Here is a 20,178-nt window from a genome sequence, read left to right as displayed (position 1 = left end):
TAAAGCACCCCTGTGACCTCAAAACGGTTCTTAACATGTTCACACAGAAAAATGAGGTGTTTCTTACATCCACAAGGGGGCAGTGTTGCCAGGGGACAGGTTAATCGTTACACTCTGATGTACCTGCTGTACTGAGAGAGAAGACATTGTTGAGAGTCCTATAGAGGTCTCAGGAGAGCTTTATACTTTTGAATTGTTATCAGGATGTGACGACTGACACACAAAATGATACAAAGTGAATCTAGGGGTCCCCGAGTGGCTCACCTGGTAAAAGCACAGCGACGTGGTGGGCCGGGGGAGTCATACAGTGCAGGTTTGGGCGCTTGCTGTGTGAAGTCGCCGGTCTTGCAGGGGATTTCCAAAGGGAGCATCCTATTGGCTCCAGCACTCCTGTGGGTTAGGAAGCAGAACCGCAGGGACTGTTTCTCTTCATCGCCGGCCAGGCGTCCAGTGAGCTCCAAGACGGACAGCTGCAGGGCTGGCCTTTGTCCTCCAGAGGTCGGTAGCTCACTGACATCCGCTCTCGAGTTCCTGGGTGTAAAAGGCTCGGTCGTGGGATCGGAGGATGCCCACTGAACCTTCGGATCTCCTGTGCTGTGTGGGGAATTACTGCAGTGAGAAGAAAAAAGAATTGGACATTCCAAATTGGGGATAAAATCAGGGGGAAATAATAGGGCACACTAAATTAAAAAATAAATATTAGGGAAATGTATAAATTCCTGTACTGAATTCAACTATAAAAAAATGATCTTTTCCAAACATTGCTAGTGCAGTAGGACTTAGAACATAAGAAGAACATAAGAGCATAAGAAAGTTTACAAACTAGAGGAGGCCATTCAGCCCATCTTGCTCGTTTGGTTGTTAGTAGCTTATTGATCCCAGAATCTCATCAAGCAGCTTCTTGAAGGATCCCAGGGTGTCAGCTTCAACAACTTTACTGGGGAGTTGGTTCCAGACCCTCACAATTCTCTGTGTAAAAAAGTGCCTCCTATCTTCTGTTCTGAATGCCCCTTTATCTAATCTCCATTTGTGACCCCTGGTCCTTGTTTCTTTTTTCAGGTCAAAAAAGTCCCCTGGGTTGACATTGTCTATACTTTTAGGATTTTGAATGTTTAAATCAGATCACCGTGTAGTCTTCTTTGTTCAAGACTGAATAGATTAAATTCTTTTAGCCTGTCTGCATACGACATGCCTTTTAAACCCAGGATAATTCTGGTTGCTCTTCTTTGCACTCTTTCTAGAGCAGCAATATCCTTTTTGTAACGAGGTGACCAGAACTGAACACAATATTCTAGGTGAGGTCTTACTCATGCATTGTAAAGTTTTAACATTACTTCCCTTGATTTAAATTCAACACTTCTCACAATATATCCGAGCATCTTGTTGGCCTTTTTTATAGCTTCCCCACATTGTCTAGATGAAGACATTTCTGAGTCAACATAAACTCCTAGGTCTTTTTCATAGATTCCTTCTACAATTTCAGTATCTCCCATATGATATTTATAATGCACATTTTTATTGCCTGTGTGCAGTACTTTACACTTTTGTCTGCCCAGTTCTGAATGCTGTCTAGATCATTTTGAATGACCTTTGCTGCTGCAACAGTGTTTGCCACTCCTCCTATTTTTGTGTCGTCTGCAAATTTAACAAGTTAGCTTACTATACCGGAATCTAAATCATTAATGTAGATTAGGAATAGCAGAGGACCTAATATTGATCCCTGTGGTACTCCACTGGTTACCTCACGCCATTTTGAGGTTTCTCCTTTAATCAGTACTTTCTGTTTTCTACATGTTAACCAATCCCTAATCCATGTGCATTAATTTCCTTGAATCCCTACTGCATTCAGTTTGAGAATTAATCTTTTACGCGGACTTTGTCAAAAGCTTTCTGGAAATCTAAATAAATCATGCTGTATGCTTTGCAATTATCCATTGTCGATGTTGCATCCTCAAAAAAATCAAGCAGGTTAGTTAGACATGATCTCCCTTTCCTAAAACCATGCTGACTGTCTCCCAGGATATTTTTACCATATAGGTAATTTTCCATTTTAGATCTTATTTTTGTCTCCCTTTTTGTGGATTGGTATTACGTTTGAAATTTTCCAGTCTGTCGGTACAACCCCTGTGTCAAGAGACTGTTGCATGATCTTGGTTAGCGGTTTGTAAATAACTTCTTTCATTTCTTTGAGTACTATTGGGAAGATCTCATCCGGCCCAGGGGATTTGTTTATTTTAAGTGCTCCAAGCCCCTTTAACACTTCTGCCTCTGTTATGCTAAAGTTTTTTAAAACTGGATAGGAACAGGTCTACATGTGGGGCATGTTGTCCATGTCCCCCTTTGTAAAAACCTGTGAAAAGTAATCATTTAATATATTTGCTATTTTTTTTTTCTTTGTCTGTGATTTTGCCATTTGTGTCTCTTAGACATTTAACCTCCTCTTTGAATGTTCTCTTGCTGTTATAATATTGGAAAAACATTTTGGAATTGGTGTTAGCCCCCTTAGCAATATTGATTTCTATCTCTCTCTTGGCCTTTCTAACTTACTTTTTGACTTGTGTTTGCAGTTCCAAGTACTCTTTCTGTGTACTTTGTTTTTGGTCCCTTTAAACGCTCTGTAAAGTGCCTTTTTTCGCTGAATATTTTTTTTAATTGATCTGTTAAACTATTTTGGCCATTTTGTTTTAGATTTAGATTCGTCTACTTTTGGGATGTAATTGTTTTGCGCCTCTAGTACTACATTTTTAAAAAACAGCCATCCTTTTTCTATGGATGTTTTCTCTATTTTACTCCAATCTACTTCTGTTAGTCTCTGTTTCATACCTTCATAGTTTGCTTTTCTAAAATTGTAAACCTTAGCTTTAGTCATTACTTTTGGGGTTTTAAAAAACATTTCAAATGAGACCATGTTGTGGTCTGTTTGCCAATGGCTCTCTGACCTCTGTTTTAGTCATTCTCTCTTAGTCTTTTCAAATGACGAAATCAAGGCATGCCTCCCCTCTAGTCGGTGCCTTGACAAATTGCGTTAGGAAGCAGTCATTTGTCATTTCCACCATTTCAATTTCGTCCGTTGTGCTCCCCACCGGGTTCTCCCATTTCATATGAGGAAAGTTGAAATCCCCCATTAGTATGGCTTCTCCTTTTCTACACACATTTCGAATGTCATTGTATAACAAATGATTTTGCTCTCATTTCTTCAGACTTGTTGCAGACATGTTGGATTTGCCTCATAAATGAAATAGTTATGACGTATGGATGCACCAGTACAATATTATTTATTAACATTAAAGGTAACGTGAGATGAATAGTAAGATAGCCCTTCTGTAAAAACATAAAAATATACAAAGGAGAGGAGGCCATTGTCCGTTTCCTGGCAGCTGATTAATCCCAAATCTCTGAGTTGGGTCTTAAAGGATCCCAAGCATGAACAGGACTAGGTAACCCATTCCATACTTTCATATCTTTCTGTGGAAAGTCTCCACGCAATCTCCAGCAGGGTTCTTAATGTATTTGTTGGGGTTAACTTCAATCAAGTCCCCCTAATTCTTTGTTCTAGCCTTAGTACAATGAACTCCTCTTAAGGGTTAGGGCTCTGGACTCTTGACCGGAGGGTCGTTGGTTCAATCTCAGGTGGCGGACACTGCTGCTGTACCCTTGAGCAAGGTACTTTACCTAGATTGCTCCAGTAAAAAACCAACTGTATAAATGGGTAATTGTATGTAAAAATAATGTGTAAAAAAAAAATGTAATTGTATGTAAAAATAAAAAGTGATATCTTGTAAAAATTGTAAGTCACCCTGGATAAGGGCATCTGCTAAGAAATAAATATAATATAATAATATCCTTCATTTACCAGCAATGCTATCTTTACTGACAGTGTGGAACAGTACATTCCATGACCTTGTCACACACAAGCACACAATGAATGAGCATTCGGGCTTGTCGTCTGCATTGAAATCTTAAACAGGACGTTATTCAGTCTTTCTTTTAGAATGTGGCGTTCTGGTCTTTATTCCTCCGGGCAATGTGTTTAATTTACAGCTGTCATGTTGGATTTGTATAGCGTGTCATGCACAGGGATTATAAACCTTGCCCTAATTGATCAGCTTTGGGTGTAGCTAACACAATGATTCAATACATCTTACTTGCTGAACCCTTCCTTTAGCTACACATGTCTCTGCAGTTTTGAAAGGAGCATATGCTACAGCAAATGTACTGTATTTTCATTGTATATATCTTGTACGCCAGGTTAAAGACATTGCTCAGTTTCATTTCACTCCAGCAGTGTCTTCTGGGTCATGTTGCTGTCTGAAAACATGTCAGTGAATAGAGGAAGCAGCTGGTTAGTTTATGAAAGAAAGTGTGGGATCATTTCTGCAGCTGACCAAGGAAGTGCAACACTACCTGAATGCATAGCTTGCAAACAGAGAATAACCTTGTATCAGATATCTTGTTTTAAAATGAAAATACATGTGTTTCTTTCAAAACTGCACAATTGAGACAACTGTCTACAATTATTTGCAGTCAACATAATGTATAAATGACTGTATAAAAATATTGTGTGCATAGAAAACCAATGACTGTTCAAGAACACATGGGAACTCATGTTTGTTACAGTAATTATATATATATATATATATATATATATATATATATATATATATATATATATATATATATATATATATATATATAAAATTTATTTCTGATGCTTTGACTGAGTTCACTAGCAACACTTCCAGTTGCCTGCCATATTATGCTAGCACCATCTAGTGCACTGCTGTGTATTGCCAGCAATACACAGCAGGCTCACACAACGCAGTCAATACAATATTGTTGCTATTGAGACCAATGCTGGTCTAGGATTAGTAGATTACAGCATTGCCGATTGAGCAGCTGCTTCCAATGGTGTAATACTGTCTGCATTGATGAAAGACCAGTCACTGCCTTACTTCAGCAGTATTAGCAGTGCTGGCACTCAGCATTCCAGCAGGGATTTCACTCCTATGAGCTCCAAGCTCAGGGAGTCCGTATTTCAACTTGCCACATGAAACACAGTGTAGTATAAAATGTGTAATGTATCAAACCAAGGCCCTCGGCTGAAATGGTTTTTCTGCTACAGCTCAGTCTGAACTGAGAATAGCACACACTGGTAGAGTATACAAACTTGGAATTTCATTCACTTGGTGAAAGAAATCTGTTTGCAAGCTATGCTTTCAGATAGTGTTGCACTTCCTGGGTAATTTTAACCTTGAGAGTGTCCCCACCTCTTTATTGGTTTCTTCCCTGTCAATAACCAATCACAGCTGCTTCCCTTATTGACTGACACGCTTTCAGCCAGTGACATGACCCAGAAGACACTGCTGGAGTGATCAAGGAAGTGAAGCAGTAAGAGACTTCCTGGCAGGCAAGGTAAGCACACTGAGAATATCCTTTAGCCTCGTGGAATACCAGATTTTAAAATGAAAACACATGCTTGCTATAATGTGTCTCATTAAAAACGGCATATTTGAGACCTATTTACTAATAGAAGTGCAAAATGGATAAGAGTTCTGTAAATATTTTGTCAGCTGCAATCACTTTAATGGAACTCAGCTCAGGCACCTCTATCTATAATGTCATCCCTGTAGTAAGTGGATTCCTCCCATTCAGCAGAGTGGGCTGCAGCTCATCAGACTCAATACCTTGCTTAGCCAGCATTCCCCCAGGGTGCTGGGAGAGCCAGCAGACATTCCTCCAATCAGAGCATCACTACAGACATTCCTCCAATCAGAGCATCACTACAGACATTCCTCCAATCAGAGCATCATTAGACATTCCTCCAATCAGAGCATCATTATTGCTACCAACCACAGTCAACGGAATGACATCAGGTCAGGTCAAGCCTAGGCACTGCTAGCTATTGGACAATCACTCCACCTTTGCTGGGGTTCAGCCACTGTCCACAGTGAGGGCTAGCAGGAGTAAGAAATGGGCTTCCCTCCAAGTTTTATATTTTTTATTACAGACCCATCTTGTCTTGCAAGCTGTCACATTAAACTTTCTTCTGTGAAGTCATCTTTTGCCTGTCATTTACCAGCCGCTATACTGAAATGACTCTGTATAAAACAAGCTGCATATCAATTTTTGAAGAAAGAAATAGATATTTAAAGAGTAATGTTAATAAACGTTTACCACAGTAAAAGCATAGCAAAGTGTAATAAAGCAAAGCATGGTAAAGCATAGGTAAGCATTGTAAAGCCTAGAAAGGTATAGTAAAGAATATTTAAAAAGAAATGGTAAACTATGGGAAATGCAAAGTATAGCCATGGGAAAATTGCACAATGACATGGTGGCTTATTGATGTTATTACAAAGAGAGGAAGAACAAAGATGCCACAGCTGCTCCTGTCCTTCAGAGCTCTGAAGAATTTGCCATTTAGAAGAGCGGTGATGGAAACTGGATCAGTCACACTGCCAGGAGCTGGGTGGGATTCTTTCAGACAGTTCTATGTCTTCTCGACCCTTCACATTCTCCCAAAGAAGAGCAGAGAGAGCACAGTTACTGCTTCCTAAAAACTGTCTGAAAAAATATCTACTAGCAATTCCACTGTACAGTAAAGGGTTGGTACAATAGATATTGTGATATTGTTGCTAATTTGATTATTTATGTACTGAAAAATTATTATTGTCAATAATCGTGTTTCTGAGCATAAAGATAGGCGTGTTAAGAGTCATGTAATTTAGGGGGTCCAGGAGTGGCAGTCACCTGGTGCGCAGGTGAGTCCTACAGCGCAGGTTCACGTCCCGGCTGTGCACAGCTGTCAGTCTTCACTGGGGACTCCGAAGGGAGCACTACATTGGCCCAGGTGTTTCCGTGGGTTAAGGAGGCAAAACCAGGTACTGTTTCTCCTCATCGCGCTACAGCGAACCCAGACACCCAGTGAGCTCAAAGAGACACCTGCAGGGCTGGCCTTGTCCTCCAGAGGTCGCTGACATCTGCTCTCGAGTTCCTGGGTAAGAGGAAGCCTTCTCGGTCGTGGGATCGGAGGACACCCACTGAACCTTCAGGTCTCCTGAGCCGTGTGGGGAACTGCTGCGGTGAAGGAGAAAACGATTGGGCATCCCATATTGGGAGAAAAACGGGGGGGAATAATAATTGGACACGCTAATTAAAAGAAAAGTCATTTAGAGTAATTGCAGCTTACAATATAATTTGATAAATATTACACATTTTAACTTATATTAGCTACATGGGTTTCAAATGTGCAGTTTTGAAAGAACACATAACAAACATGTTCATTTTAAAACATGATATCTGGTTAGGTTAAAGGAAGTTTCAATCTTCTCTGCCTTTTTCTGAGGAAATATTGTATACTTGAACTTCCTGGGTCATTTCACCCCAGCACTGTCTTCTGGGTCATGTTACTGGCTGAAAGCATGTCAATCAATAGGGGAAGCAGCTGATTGGTTATTGACAGAAAAGAAGCCAGTGAGTGGGGGACAATTTCACCCTCCAGGTGAAACGATGAAGCAAGTGCATCTTTACATTGTTAAATAGATTTCAATAAGAACAGAAGATTTACGAGCAAGAGGGGGTCATTCGGCCCGTCTATGCTTGTCTGGTTCCTAGTACCTGGTTGATCTCACAGCTTTTTTGAGTCTTAAAGTATCCTAATGATTCAGCCCACTGACCTTCAGTTCCCCTGTTGTGGGTAATTGCTGCAGTGAGGGAGTGCAATTGAACTTTTGAAATTGGTGAAATAATAAGGGGTATAAGACCACTGTTCCTGCTCCCCATGCTTAGAATTCCTGTCTGTTTGACCTCAATGAAACTCACACCCAAACTCACATCCACAGATGTATGTTCCATTCAAATACCAAGATCTCACTGACATAAACAAGCCAGGCAGCCTGTCCCTACAACAGGAATACTCTCTGTATACTGCCCCTACAACATGAATACTCTCTGTATACTGTCCCTGCAACAGGAATAATCTCTGTATTCTGCCCCTACAACATGAATACTCTCTGTATACTGCCCCTACAACAGGAATACTCTGTGTAAACTGTCCCTACAACATGAATACTCTCTGTATACTGCCCCTACAACATGAATACTCTCTGTATACTGCCCCTACAACATGAATACTCTCTGTATACTGCCCCTACAACATGAATACTCCGTGTAAACTGGGTTACATCAAACCTGTATTTTTATTTCAAACACCTGGTACTACACTAGGGGAAAGATGATCAGGCCCTGAAGGGGTGGGGACGGTTTCACTCTCCAGGTGAAATGACCCAGGAAGTGCAAGGCAGTCTACAGCAAGGCTTGCAAAGATTTCATGATGTCATACAGTGTATTAAACTCTGGACATATAAACGAGTCTGTTAAGTCAGGCCATCCTAGAGCTATGAGCAACATGAACGAGCTGATGACCATGACATACATCAACAGCATGTACAGAATACTGAAGAACATTATTAATAATAATAATAATAATAATAATAATAATAATAATAATAATAATAATAATAATAATAATAATAATAATTTTCAAGACAATTGGATAGCGGTTCTACAGATATATATGCAAAAATGTAGGTGTGTCAGATGCATGGACAGACATTATTACACACCAAACCTCGCATTAATACAACATGAGAAATATAAAAATGATATAGTCTTCAGGGGGCTGAATGTTTATTTGAGGATGATACCACAGGGGTAACCAATGGCAACATTTTATTTCCCCTGCTTGCTGGTGATGATGTGATTTATCACATGCAATGTATCATAGCATATACAGCACATTGTATAGGTAAACAGAAATCAGGATGTAATCTCGACTAACTAAACACGGTTAAAATAAAATATAACATTTGAATAAACTAATTGTATTGTACACCAATATTAAAAACAATAAAGGGCATTGTTGTATTGAATAAGCTAATACAGGTCATGAAATATGTGTGGAGTCACTAAGTAATTTGACACTAGGAGCTATCGCCAGCAGGCGGTGTGAGTGAGGATTTAATAAAATCCAACTGGAGCAAGAAATCTCAAGCACAATGGGTTCGGGAGAGTCATTCAAGAAGAAAACAACGGAAGCCACAATATAAGTAAAGGAACCAATTAACTTGTGATCCTCTTCGGCATTATAAAACACAGAGAGAAAGAAAAGATAGACAGCCAAATGAAGCTCTGCGAAGGATCACAGCCTTTGAGCTATACAGCGAAGAAGAGGCAGCACGAGACCGTCTAAAAAGACGAATAATATTTTAAGAAAAGCATATTAAAAAAACTTAGAGTAAGAGAAACTGCAGGAGAAAGACTGTATGATCAATAAAGACGCGTAGAAGTAAAAGGACAGTCTTTTTGAAGGAAAAAAAAGAAACGTTTTTTTTTCCTGTGAAATTCCGGTGGTAATTTTAGAAGCATCCGGATCCGGAGACAAAACGGGGTAGAAAAAAGAGGAAGGAAAAAAACAACACGATAGAAAAAAGGACAATTGGAATAAAACCAAAAGAAAAGAAATATAGAAGAGGCAAGACCGAAATGGGGTGAGTTTTTAAAACTTGTTTTGTGGGATAAAAAAAATGCCAGTAAAATGTGGTTAAACAGCAAGGAGAGTTTGAAGCAATAAAAGTAAACAAATATTCTTGAGCAACAGCGTGCTAATTATTTTAAACCCTGTGTTACTTAAGTTTGAACGAAAAAGTGCCAACGGCGCTGACTAGCATTCAGTCACCTGATAAACGGTGCAGGGGGGTTACTGATAACTGTACCCAGATGACAATTCTAATAATGCAATACAGTGCAACTATATTATGCATGTTGTTGTTTTAAACATTACATTAACCACCAGTTTAGACTTCATGAATTTGGTACTGAAACACGAAATATACATTTTACTTAAGATTACCTGTTCAAACTTTGTGACAGTCTGAAGGTACTGCAGCTCAAATAATTATGAAACATGTGTAAAATAACGCGAATACGATCATTTATAATATGTTTTATATAAATACAATTCCAAGATTATTATTAGTATTGTTATTGTTAGTAGTCGTAGTATTAATTGTACGTTAAAGTGGCATTGATAACTCCTAGACTGGCTCTTAAATTGAGCATCACTGAATACAGTAGGTTCGCTTATATTGTGTATTAATAATTGCAAACTTTATCGTTCTAAAATTCATTTTAAGTTATATTGACAATACCATACGAAATAAATATCTGTACTAGATTTGATGCCCAAATTCTAGCCGAGACATGGGACAGATGGTAAAGCAATTCGGGGTGATCTGTAATCTATTTCTGATGTTGTTTATTGTAGTCAAGACAACATGGTACGATTTTGTATTGACGGGGTCCTGTTAAGTGCATATGAATCAGACTGGGAAACGTTTAAATACACTGTAGCTACAAGCAGCTCTCCATCACCGCCAGACCTATCCCGTATTGCAGATAGAAGCGATGTGCTAAAAGCATTCCTGGTTCCATCAGCGAGAAACCTGATACAGTCATAGCTTTCCTGGCCTAGATTTATTTGATTGGGTAAAGTGCTGGAGAGACCAGGGCAGGATCACTTTCTGAAAGATACATTTAGACAGACCTAGTTTTTAACCTAGTTGCAATTGGATACAAGACTTCCTCTTATAAATGTGAAACTTGCAGCTAGTAGCTTCCAATTAGATGTTCTTGGTATTATTCAATACCCCTTGCTTTTTATGATGTGTAAAATGAGTATCTTATTACAATTTCTCAATCATTTCTTGTATTAACTTTTGCTAAGTCTGGGATGGCTTTGCTCCTGAGTTCAGAGCCTCTTATAGATGTAACACAGGCTAGATCACTGTCCTTATAGCAGTTCAGATCTGATCACATTTCCTTTTGTTTTGCTGCAATACACAGCACTGTGCTAGATGGCGCTGGAGCTCACTGATATAAAGACACTGGCTGATCTAGCCTGCATTACATAAGTAAACTGGGACTGAAAAGCATTTAAAGTGCAGCTAACAAAATCATTCTATCAGTCTTTCCTGTCGTACACTTCCATTAGCTTCGTAGGTCTCATGTGCAGTATTGAAAGAAACAGCAAACCTGCTTTTTATTGTAAAAGATGATCTCTGGTGCTAAAGAAAGTTCTCTGTTTTCTTTCCTTAGTAAGTTACTCTCACTAAACCTGTCTTCTGGGTCCAAGCATGTCACTGTTTGAAAGCATGTCAGTCAGCAGGGGGAGCAGTTGAAAGGGTGGGTGCAGTTCCACCCTCGAGGTGGCCAAGGATGAGCAACACTATCTGAAAGCAGAGCTTGGAAACAGGTTTCTTCAGCTGGGTAGTACAAGATGTTTCAAAATAAATATAATCTGTGTTTCTTTCCAAACGGCCCATTTGAGACCTATATGAGAATGAGGCAGTGATACAGTGGAGACGGTTGTTGGTGTGTCTGTCACACTGGCGTTGTAGTGCATATCCGCAGAACCGCTCATCCAGTTGTCATGAATCTTGGTATTAACGCTGTTTAGTTTATCGTGGGGGTATGGGTGGAGGAGGGCTACTGTCCATACTGTACATCCTTCGATATGTGTGTCACACTGTCATTGCCATTTCTTATTCTATACTGTTGTGTACATACAGTTGATGTCCTGGTCCTCCGCTGTTTCACCAGACTGATGGCTCTCATTTTGAATTTGCAGCCGTGGCTGGGGCTGGGTGCGAGTGACATACTTGTTTAAGCTTCATTGGTTGAGTTGCTTGTTGTTTTGATTGTGTACAGTATGCTTACAGAGCTTTCTTTTCTCTTCCAGACAGGGCTTCTCGACTGGCCTGTAAGAATGTATCCGCTTCACAGAGAGAGGTACGAGTACATTTCCAGTATTTTGGGGGTGATTTTTAAAATCCTTTTTATGTACGGTGAAAATGTAGTACCATCATGTTTTAAAGTGATTCTAGCTGACATAATAATTCCAGAAATATGAACCATTCTGCACTTCTGTTTGATACACAGGGTTCAAATGTGCAGTTTTGAAAGAAACATGTGTTATAGCAGACATGTCTTTTCAGACATCTGGTACTACACTAAGTTCCCAGTGTGCTTGCTTTGCCTTCCTCTGTTACTACTTTACTTCCTTGGTCACTTCAGCCGTGTCTTCTGGGTCATGTCACTGTTTGAAAGCTTGCAAACAGAGATGTATTTAAGCTAGTGTAGTAGCAGATGTTTTGAAATGAAAATACATGTTTTGCTAAAACAAGTGTTTCCTTCAAAACTGCACATTTGAGACCTATATAGTGAATGGGATTTGCATGGCTGGGAACATGAATTAACTATTTTGATAGCTACAATTACCTTAAAGTGTAACAGAACACTCTGGTTGGTGTTTATTGCACAGGCTCGTGGAGTGCTGAAGGAAATCTCCTGCTTGATAATCCTGGGGAGTTTTTCATTAGACTTGCATTCCAGTTCTGCTGATTTAATTGGGGAGCAGCAACGCTGTCATGCTAATTTTAAAGCTACTTCTCTGCACAGAGCAACTAAATATCTAAATATCAAGGCTCAAAGTTAATGTATCTTTGGTAGCATTTTGCTACTCAAAACTCTTCATTTGCTAGTTTTTTTATGCAGTAGCATTTTTCTGATACCTTACGCTGCAGTTTATATGACCGACCCTGAGTGAACAGGCACATAATTACCGGTATTAGTTTTTTAAACATACATTATCTTTCATAACGCGGGAAACCATTGCTATAGAGCTTCCCGATAGATGACTGAGGTTTGTACCGCCCCATGTAGATACACGCGAGACCCACAATGCAAATCGTATTAGACAGTAAAGTACAAACAACGTGGATACAATTTAAAGGTACAATTATTTATTTCAGCAATTTTTACGTTACGTTTGGAGAAAGTCTGGTGAGGCATACAAAGAAAAGAACACCATACCTACTGTCAAGCATGGAGGTGGTAATATCCTTCTATGGGACTGTTTTCCTCTAATGGCACAGGAAATTTAGTTTCAATACCATAGCATATCAAAAGATATTGGCCAATCATCTGAAACTCTCCGCTACAAAACTTGGTTTAAAGTGCAACTGGACGTTCCAACACGACAACGATCCAAAGCACACATCAAAATCTACTTCAGAATGGTTAAAGAAGAATAAAATCAAGGTTCTGGAATAGCCTAGTCAAAGTCCTGATCTAAATCCGATTGAGAATCATTGGTATGAGTTGAAGAAGGCTGTGCATAAGAGAAGTCCTCGGAATTTGAATGAACTGGAACAATTTAGCGTTGAAGAATGGTCAAAAATCACTAAAGAATAATGCTAAAAGTTCATTGACAGTCATTTAAAAGAGGTTATTATTGTTAAAGGTGCCTCAACAAGCTATTAATTTCATTTTCCTTGGGGTATGAATACTTCTTAATTAGCATTTTTTGAGTTTTGCAAAAAAAAAAAAATGTAAATCTATTTCTTGTAACTTTTTTCCTCATCCACAAAAGCAAAACCTTTGCTACAAAAGATTTTTCCTATAATTTGTTTTTGAGAAATTTCTAGAAATTACACATCTCCAGTGGGGTATGTAAACTTTTGACTACAACTGTGTATGTGTAATAAAAATCTATCTATCTATCTATCTATCTATCTATCTATCTATCTATCTATCTATCTATCTATCTATATACACAGTACTGTGCAAAAGTTTTAGGCAGGTGTGAAAAAATGCTGTAAAGTAAGAATGCTTTAAAAAATAGACATGTTAATATATTATATTTATCAATTAACTAAATGCAAAGTGAGTGAACAGAAGAAAAATCTAAATCAAATCCATATTTGGTGTGACCACCCTTTGCCTTCAAAACAGCATCAATTCTTCTAGGTACACTTGCACAAAGTCAGGGATTTTGTAGGCATATAGTCAGGTGTATGATTAAACAAGTATACCAAACAGGTGCTAATGATCATCAATTCAATATGTAGGTTGAAACACAATCATTAACTGAAACAGAAACAGCTGTGTAGGAGGAATAAAACTGGGTGAGGAACAGCCAAACTCGGCTAACAAGGTGAGGTTGCTGAAGACAGTTTACTGTCAAAAGTCATACACCATGGCAAGACTGAGCACAGCAACAAGACACAAGGTAGTTATACTGCATCAGCAAGGTCTCTCCCAGGCAGAAATTTCAAGGCAGACAGGGGTTTCCAGATGTGCTGTCCAAGCTGAGGACCGTAGACGCAGTGGTCGGCCAAGGAAACTTACTCTCAGCAGATGAAAGACACATCATGCTTACTTCCCTTCGCAATCGGAAGAAGTCCAGCAGTGCCATCAGCTCAGAATTGGCAGAAAACAGTGGGACCCTGGTACACCCATCTACTGTCCGGAGAAGTCTGGTCAGAAGTGACCTTCATGGAAGACTTGCGGCCAAAAAGCCATACCTCCGACGTTGAAACAAGGCCAAGCGACTCAACTATGCATGAAAACACAGGAACTGGGGTGCAGAAAAATGGCAGCAGGTGCTCTGGACTGATGAGTCAAAATTTGAAATATTTGGCTGTAGCAGAAGGCAGTTTGTTCGTCGAAGGGCTGGAGAGCTGTACACGAATGAGTGTCTGCAGGCAACAGTGAGGCATGGTGGAGGTTCTTTGCAAGTGTGGGGCTGCATTTCTGCAAATGGAGTTGGGGATTTGGTCAGAATTAATGGTCTCCTCAATGCTGAGAAGTACAGGCAGATACTTATCCATCATGCAATACCATCAGGGAGGCATCTGATTGGCCCCAAATTTATTCTGCAGCATGACAACGACCCCAAACATACAGCGAAAGTCATTAAGAACTATCTTCAGCGTAAAGAAGAACAAGGAGTCCTGGAAGTGATGGTATGGCCCCCACAGAGCCCTGATCTCAACATCATCGAGTCTGTCTGGGATTACATGAAGAGAGAGAAGCAACTGAGGCTGCCTAAATCCATAGAAGAACTGTGGTTAGTTCTCCAAGATGTTTGGGCCAACCTACCTGCCGAGTTCCTTCAAAAACTGTGTGCAAGTGTACCTAGAAGAATTGATGCTGTTTTGAAGGCAAAGGGTGGTCACACCAAATATTGATTTGATGTAGATTTTTCTTCTGTTCACTCACTTTGCATTTTGTTAATTGATAAATATAAACTATTAGCATTTCTATTTTTGAAAGCATTCTTACTTTACAGCATTTTTCACACCTGCCTAAAATTTTTGCACAGTACTGTGTGTGTGTGTGTGTGTGTGTGTGTATATATATATATATATATATATATATATATATATATATATATATATATAATGTATGTATAGTTTACAAACGAGAGGAGGCCATTCAGCCCACCTTGCTCTTTTTGGTTGTTAGTAGCTTATTGATCCCAGAATCTCATCAAGCAGCTTCTTGAAGGGTCCCAGGGTGTCAACTTCAACAACATTACTGGGGAGTTGGTTCCAGACCCTCACAATTCTCTGTGTAAAAAAAGTGCCTCCTATCTTCTGTTCTGAATGCCCCTTTATCTAATCTCCATTTGTGACCCCTGGTCCTTGTTTCTTTTTTCAGGTCAAAAAAGTCCCCTGGGTCGACATTGTCTATACCTTTTAGAATTCTGAATGATTGAATCACCGCGTAGCCTTCTTTGTTCAAGACTGAATAGATTCAATTCTTTTAGCCTGTCTGCATACAGCATGCCTTTTAAACCTGGGATAATTCAGGTCACTGTTCTTTGCACTCTTTCTAGAGCAGCAATATCCTTTTTGTAACGAGGTGACCAGAACTGAACACAATATTCTAGATGCATTGTATAGTTTTACCATTACTTCCCTTGATTTTAAATTCAACACTTTTCACAATATAGCCAAGCATTTTGCTGGGATTTTGCTGGCATATTGTTCCCGAAACTTGTACAGTAAATATTGTTTTATTGCTGGCTCCCAGCATCTCATGACTTGTAGCTGCTGTACCACTGCATAGATGCCGGCACACATCAATACAGGAAGAGTCAGCTTTTTTACAGAATATTTAAGACTTTCATTAGGGGTTGTCTAAATAAATAAATATACTTTTATAAAAATGCTGACATCAGAAACAGCCCCTATGTTTTCACAATGTAATTAGCCACCATGGTGGAAGTGAAAATAAACGCTTTTGAGTAGTTAACTGCATAATAATGTATAATAATCTTTTTCTCTTTGTCTCGCAAGAAGATCATCATTTGTAACATTATTGGCTTTTCTGAGCTTAACCTAAGGAAGCACCGAGAGGGCTGGCTTTTCACTTGTGAAAATGTATTGATGCCTCTGCCTTACCTAGAACAAAGATCCCTGTATCGCTATCTTTAATATTACTACTATTAATATAGTACAATTCTGCTGGGGGCCCTACGCTATAGTGTAATTTGCATATAGGTTAATTTTCTTGTTCTCCTTTTCAAGGGTAAAATCCATACAGCACATGTTTAAATGCCTGCTGTTCACACAGGTCCACTTATCTGACACGGAAAACGATTCCAATGTATTGTATGCATGCCGCACAAGACCCCCACAGATTTTTGTTCTGCCCCCCTTAGACCCCTCACCAGGGAAGGTCTGGCGCCGCCACTGTTATTGAGAGAGGCAGCTCAAGTCATTTTAAGGTCAATTGTATTACTTTCATGGGGGGCAAGTCCCCCGTCACGTAGGAGTGATACAGCGGCGTCTATCGCTCGGTATTTGTAAATCCCCGGGTTTGACCCGCAACCAAAAGTCCAGTTTCACACACAAACACTAAACACAAAACACAAACACAGTTTTTAGTGACAGTGAACAGGTGGTAGTGGTGTATTACAGTTCTCCGTGAATGCAGGGGTGAAAGTGATGTCCGGGTGTATGCTGGCTTCTGCTACAGCTCCGGATCGTGTTATAGGAAGTCTAGTTTGAGACAAACAGAACGGTATAACAGACACTCAAAATACTGCAAACACGGGCTCCTTGTAGTGTAAGTGAACAGATCACTTACACTACGACCCCTATTATACCCTCGCTCGTGACCCCAAGGTTAACAGGCGCATCAGCTCCCCCGATCCTTGGATGCCATGCCGTTTCCCATCCGAGTCATTGAGTTTGGGTACCGTAGCTCTGCCCCCTTCCTAAATGACTGACTTCCACCTACCCTAAGGAATAAATTATTCCTAATTGGAATAAATCATCCATCCAACAGTATGTCACACTTACATTTTTGCATATTTCTGGATATTGCTTATCAAATTCTCCTATACTATTTTGTACATACTGTTTTATGTACATCATGATCTCCATCTAGCTGTGGGTATAGGAGCACCGAGTGTCACCGCAGCACATAGATACATTTATTACCACTGAGCTAGAAGATCTAGTGCTGTGTAAAACCAAATTAAGACAACAATCAAACCGACTAAGCAACACAGACAGGATGAAGAGGAATCTGGGGATTTACAGTAAAAATGAGTTAAGGTGCTTTCCTCAGAGTATCAAGGAGATTAAGGAGTTTGATTTCTGGTTTTTAGATGATGGGGGGGGGGGGGGGGGGGGACGACACGTTGATGGAGTCGGGGGAACAGAATAATAATAATGAAATAATAATCCAAAGGGCTGACCACAGTATACCAGAATTGTGTTTTTTCTAAACCAATTGCGTCTGTGAAAAGGGAGGATCTGGCACTAGCCCTGCACCCAGTCCTGGGTTTCAGGACTCCCTGTTCAGGTATTTTATTTATATTACAGGTGCCAGTGGTTTGAACAATCCGTTCCCTGTTAATCAGCTCTGAGCTTCAGTGTACGCTGCCCCCAGTGAATGTAAGACTGCAAGTGGTATTTCTGGCTGAGGTAAGAAATACCACTTACAGAAATACCAATGAGCTTGTTTCTTACACAGCACCCTAGACTATATTAAATCAGAATAATCGATAGTTAAATCAGAATAATGAAACATTATAGCTCATTTTAATGTCATGTAATTTTACTTGTTATACGGAGACATTCCAGATGGCTGTGTCTCATTCATATCAGGGTCTACTATATAATTAGGGCTTCTGATTCTCGGTTTTAAATGATAAAACACCCCCGATTACAAAAATAAAATGAAATACTTTAAACCCACCCCAACTACTGAGTGGCAGCGCATTCCTACGTTTCTATTGGAGACGCCACTTGCGAGATTTAAAACGATATTACAATCAGGAATGGAGGCTGCTTTTTTTTTTTTTTTTTTTTTAAATTTAGTCATCGCCAATTTTTTTACCCCGGTTTTCTCCCCAATTTAGCATGCCCAATTATTATCTGTATCCCCGGCTCACCGCTCGCAACCCCCCCGCTGACTCGGAACGGAGGCTGGAGGACAACACAGATCTGGCGGCTCCGCTGCAGAACCACAGGCGCCCTATCGGCCACAGGGGTCGCTGATGCGCGGTGAGCCGTGGATTCCCCTGCCGACCTAAGCCCTCCCTACCCGGGCAGCGCTCAGCCAATTGTGTGCCGCCCCCTAGGAACTGCCAGTCACGGTCGGCTGTGACATAGCCTGGATTCGAACCCGCGATCTCCAGGCTATAGGGCACATCCTGCACTCCGTGCGGAGCGCCTTTACTGGATGTGCCACTCGGAAGCCCTATTGGAATGGAGGCTTGTTCGCAGGATTTAAAGCTGTATTACAGTTAAGATACTGAGGATTTAAAACAGAATTGCAAATTGTGGCGAAATGTACAAAAATGCGTACACACAAAATCCCCAGAAGAATGTGCCCGTGACCCTAGGGATTTCGTTGTGGAAGACAGCAAAGGAAAGAAGGTACAACTTAAGTGTGCAAGTACTGTCGAGTTACTATACATGTTTTGACAGAAGAAAACGGCCAAGCATTTTGGAAAGTAATCAAAAACACTCATTTCATACAATATATAAAAAGTGAAAACCCCGAAAAAAAAAAAAAAACTATTTACATAATTAGAAAATAGCTAAAAATAAGCACCGAAAAATGAAACTAATAAAAACTGAACAGAAGCTGTCTATATAATGTATAAAATAATAAAGATGTGTATTTTATTAAAAACACTGGCATCTCTAATAAATACTATGATTGAAAAGATTGAAAGAAAGAGTAGATCTTTGAACTGAATAAATATTGTGTCTGTTTGCTTTGTTTACACCGGTGTGTGTTTCCATGGAGATGAGCAGTGGTAGGGGAACAGTGGGCTTGTTAAGTAAGTGAGCCGCTCAGAGCAGCTCAGTGAAAGAACCCATGTAACGGCAATGCTCCCTTCCACTCCCTCTGAGCCACTCCGTTACTTCACGCACCCAGCGATTCCCATGGGAACACTGTGTATAATTGGGGTGTGTTTCCATGGAGATGAGTAGAGTGGTAGTGGGAACAGTCCCTTCAGTGGTTCACTTGGGAACGCTGTTTATAACAGTGGGGGACTCCACTGAAGCACTCGAGCAGATGGCTGGAGTTCAAGCAACAGAAACTGAATTCTGTAAAAAGTCCCCTTGCTTTTATGTCTTTCATTGGTAATTGATTTGTAAAATGCAGCTTTCAAGAAAATCCATAAAGAAATACGAATTCAAAGAAGACTTTGAGCAGCTCTGAACGTGTGTGTCTTTGCATTTATTAAAGTAATGGCAGCTAATAAAATAATTCCCTGAATCTTACCCATTTTGCATCATGTTTTTAAATAAAAATACATGTTAAAAAACAAACAAAAAAACAGTTGAGACCTGTATAATGAATAATTTTGCATGGTGAACAAAAATGAGCTACAATTCCGAAGTAATTTTATTTTAGTATTTTAAATTGAGTGTTTAATAGTTATGAAAGAAAATACACCTGCCCGACAAGTATTTGGACATGAGAAAGTCGCAATTATTGGGTGCTAAAACTTGATTTCAGATAATAAAGATAATTATGATCATATGAAAAATGTACAGGGTGTATCCGAATTAATAAATACATTTCTATATTTTACATTCAAAATGCCATTGCTAGCTGCCATTAATATTCCACTTTAGCAGTAAACCATGTAGTATTAACAACTGGCTGAGATCGCTTCATTTAAATTGCATGCTGTGGAAAACGTGGTATTAATAGAACTCCCCACCTAGTGAGCTGCCTCTTGAGGTCAAGCTTCCTTCAGTTTTGTGGGTGATTTATGTTGCTGTGCTGGCAATTATTAATGTA

General features: G+C 39.7%; 1 protein-coding gene across 2 annotated transcripts in view; it reads left to right on the top strand.

Annotated features, from left to right (window-relative positions):
* The first annotated feature begins 8,992 nt into the window (after positions 1–8,992).
* Positions 8,993–20,178, top strand: part of LOC131721068 (homer protein homolog 3-like) — a 57,486-nt gene continuing 46,300 nt past the window's right edge. The window contains exons 1-2 of one of the 2 annotated variants that reach the window (XM_059014201.1): positions 8,993–9,545; positions 11,795–11,844. In XM_059014201.1, the coding sequence (XP_058870184.1) occupies positions 11,822–11,844 (23 nt within the window). In that variant the 5' untranslated portion in view covers positions 8,993–9,545; positions 11,795–11,821. The remainder of the gene's footprint in view (positions 9,546–11,794; positions 11,845–20,178) is intronic. The other variant, XM_059014202.1, reaches the window with a different exon arrangement.

Source organism: Acipenser ruthenus, chromosome 47, assembly GCF_902713425.1.
Source record: "Acipenser ruthenus chromosome 47, fAciRut3.2 maternal haplotype, whole genome shotgun sequence".
NCBI classification, from domain to species: domain Eukaryota; kingdom Metazoa; phylum Chordata; class Actinopteri; order Acipenseriformes; family Acipenseridae; genus Acipenser; species Acipenser ruthenus.
The sequence above is the reverse complement of the archived record's forward strand: the minus strand, read 5'-3'. Positions and strand labels throughout refer to the sequence as shown.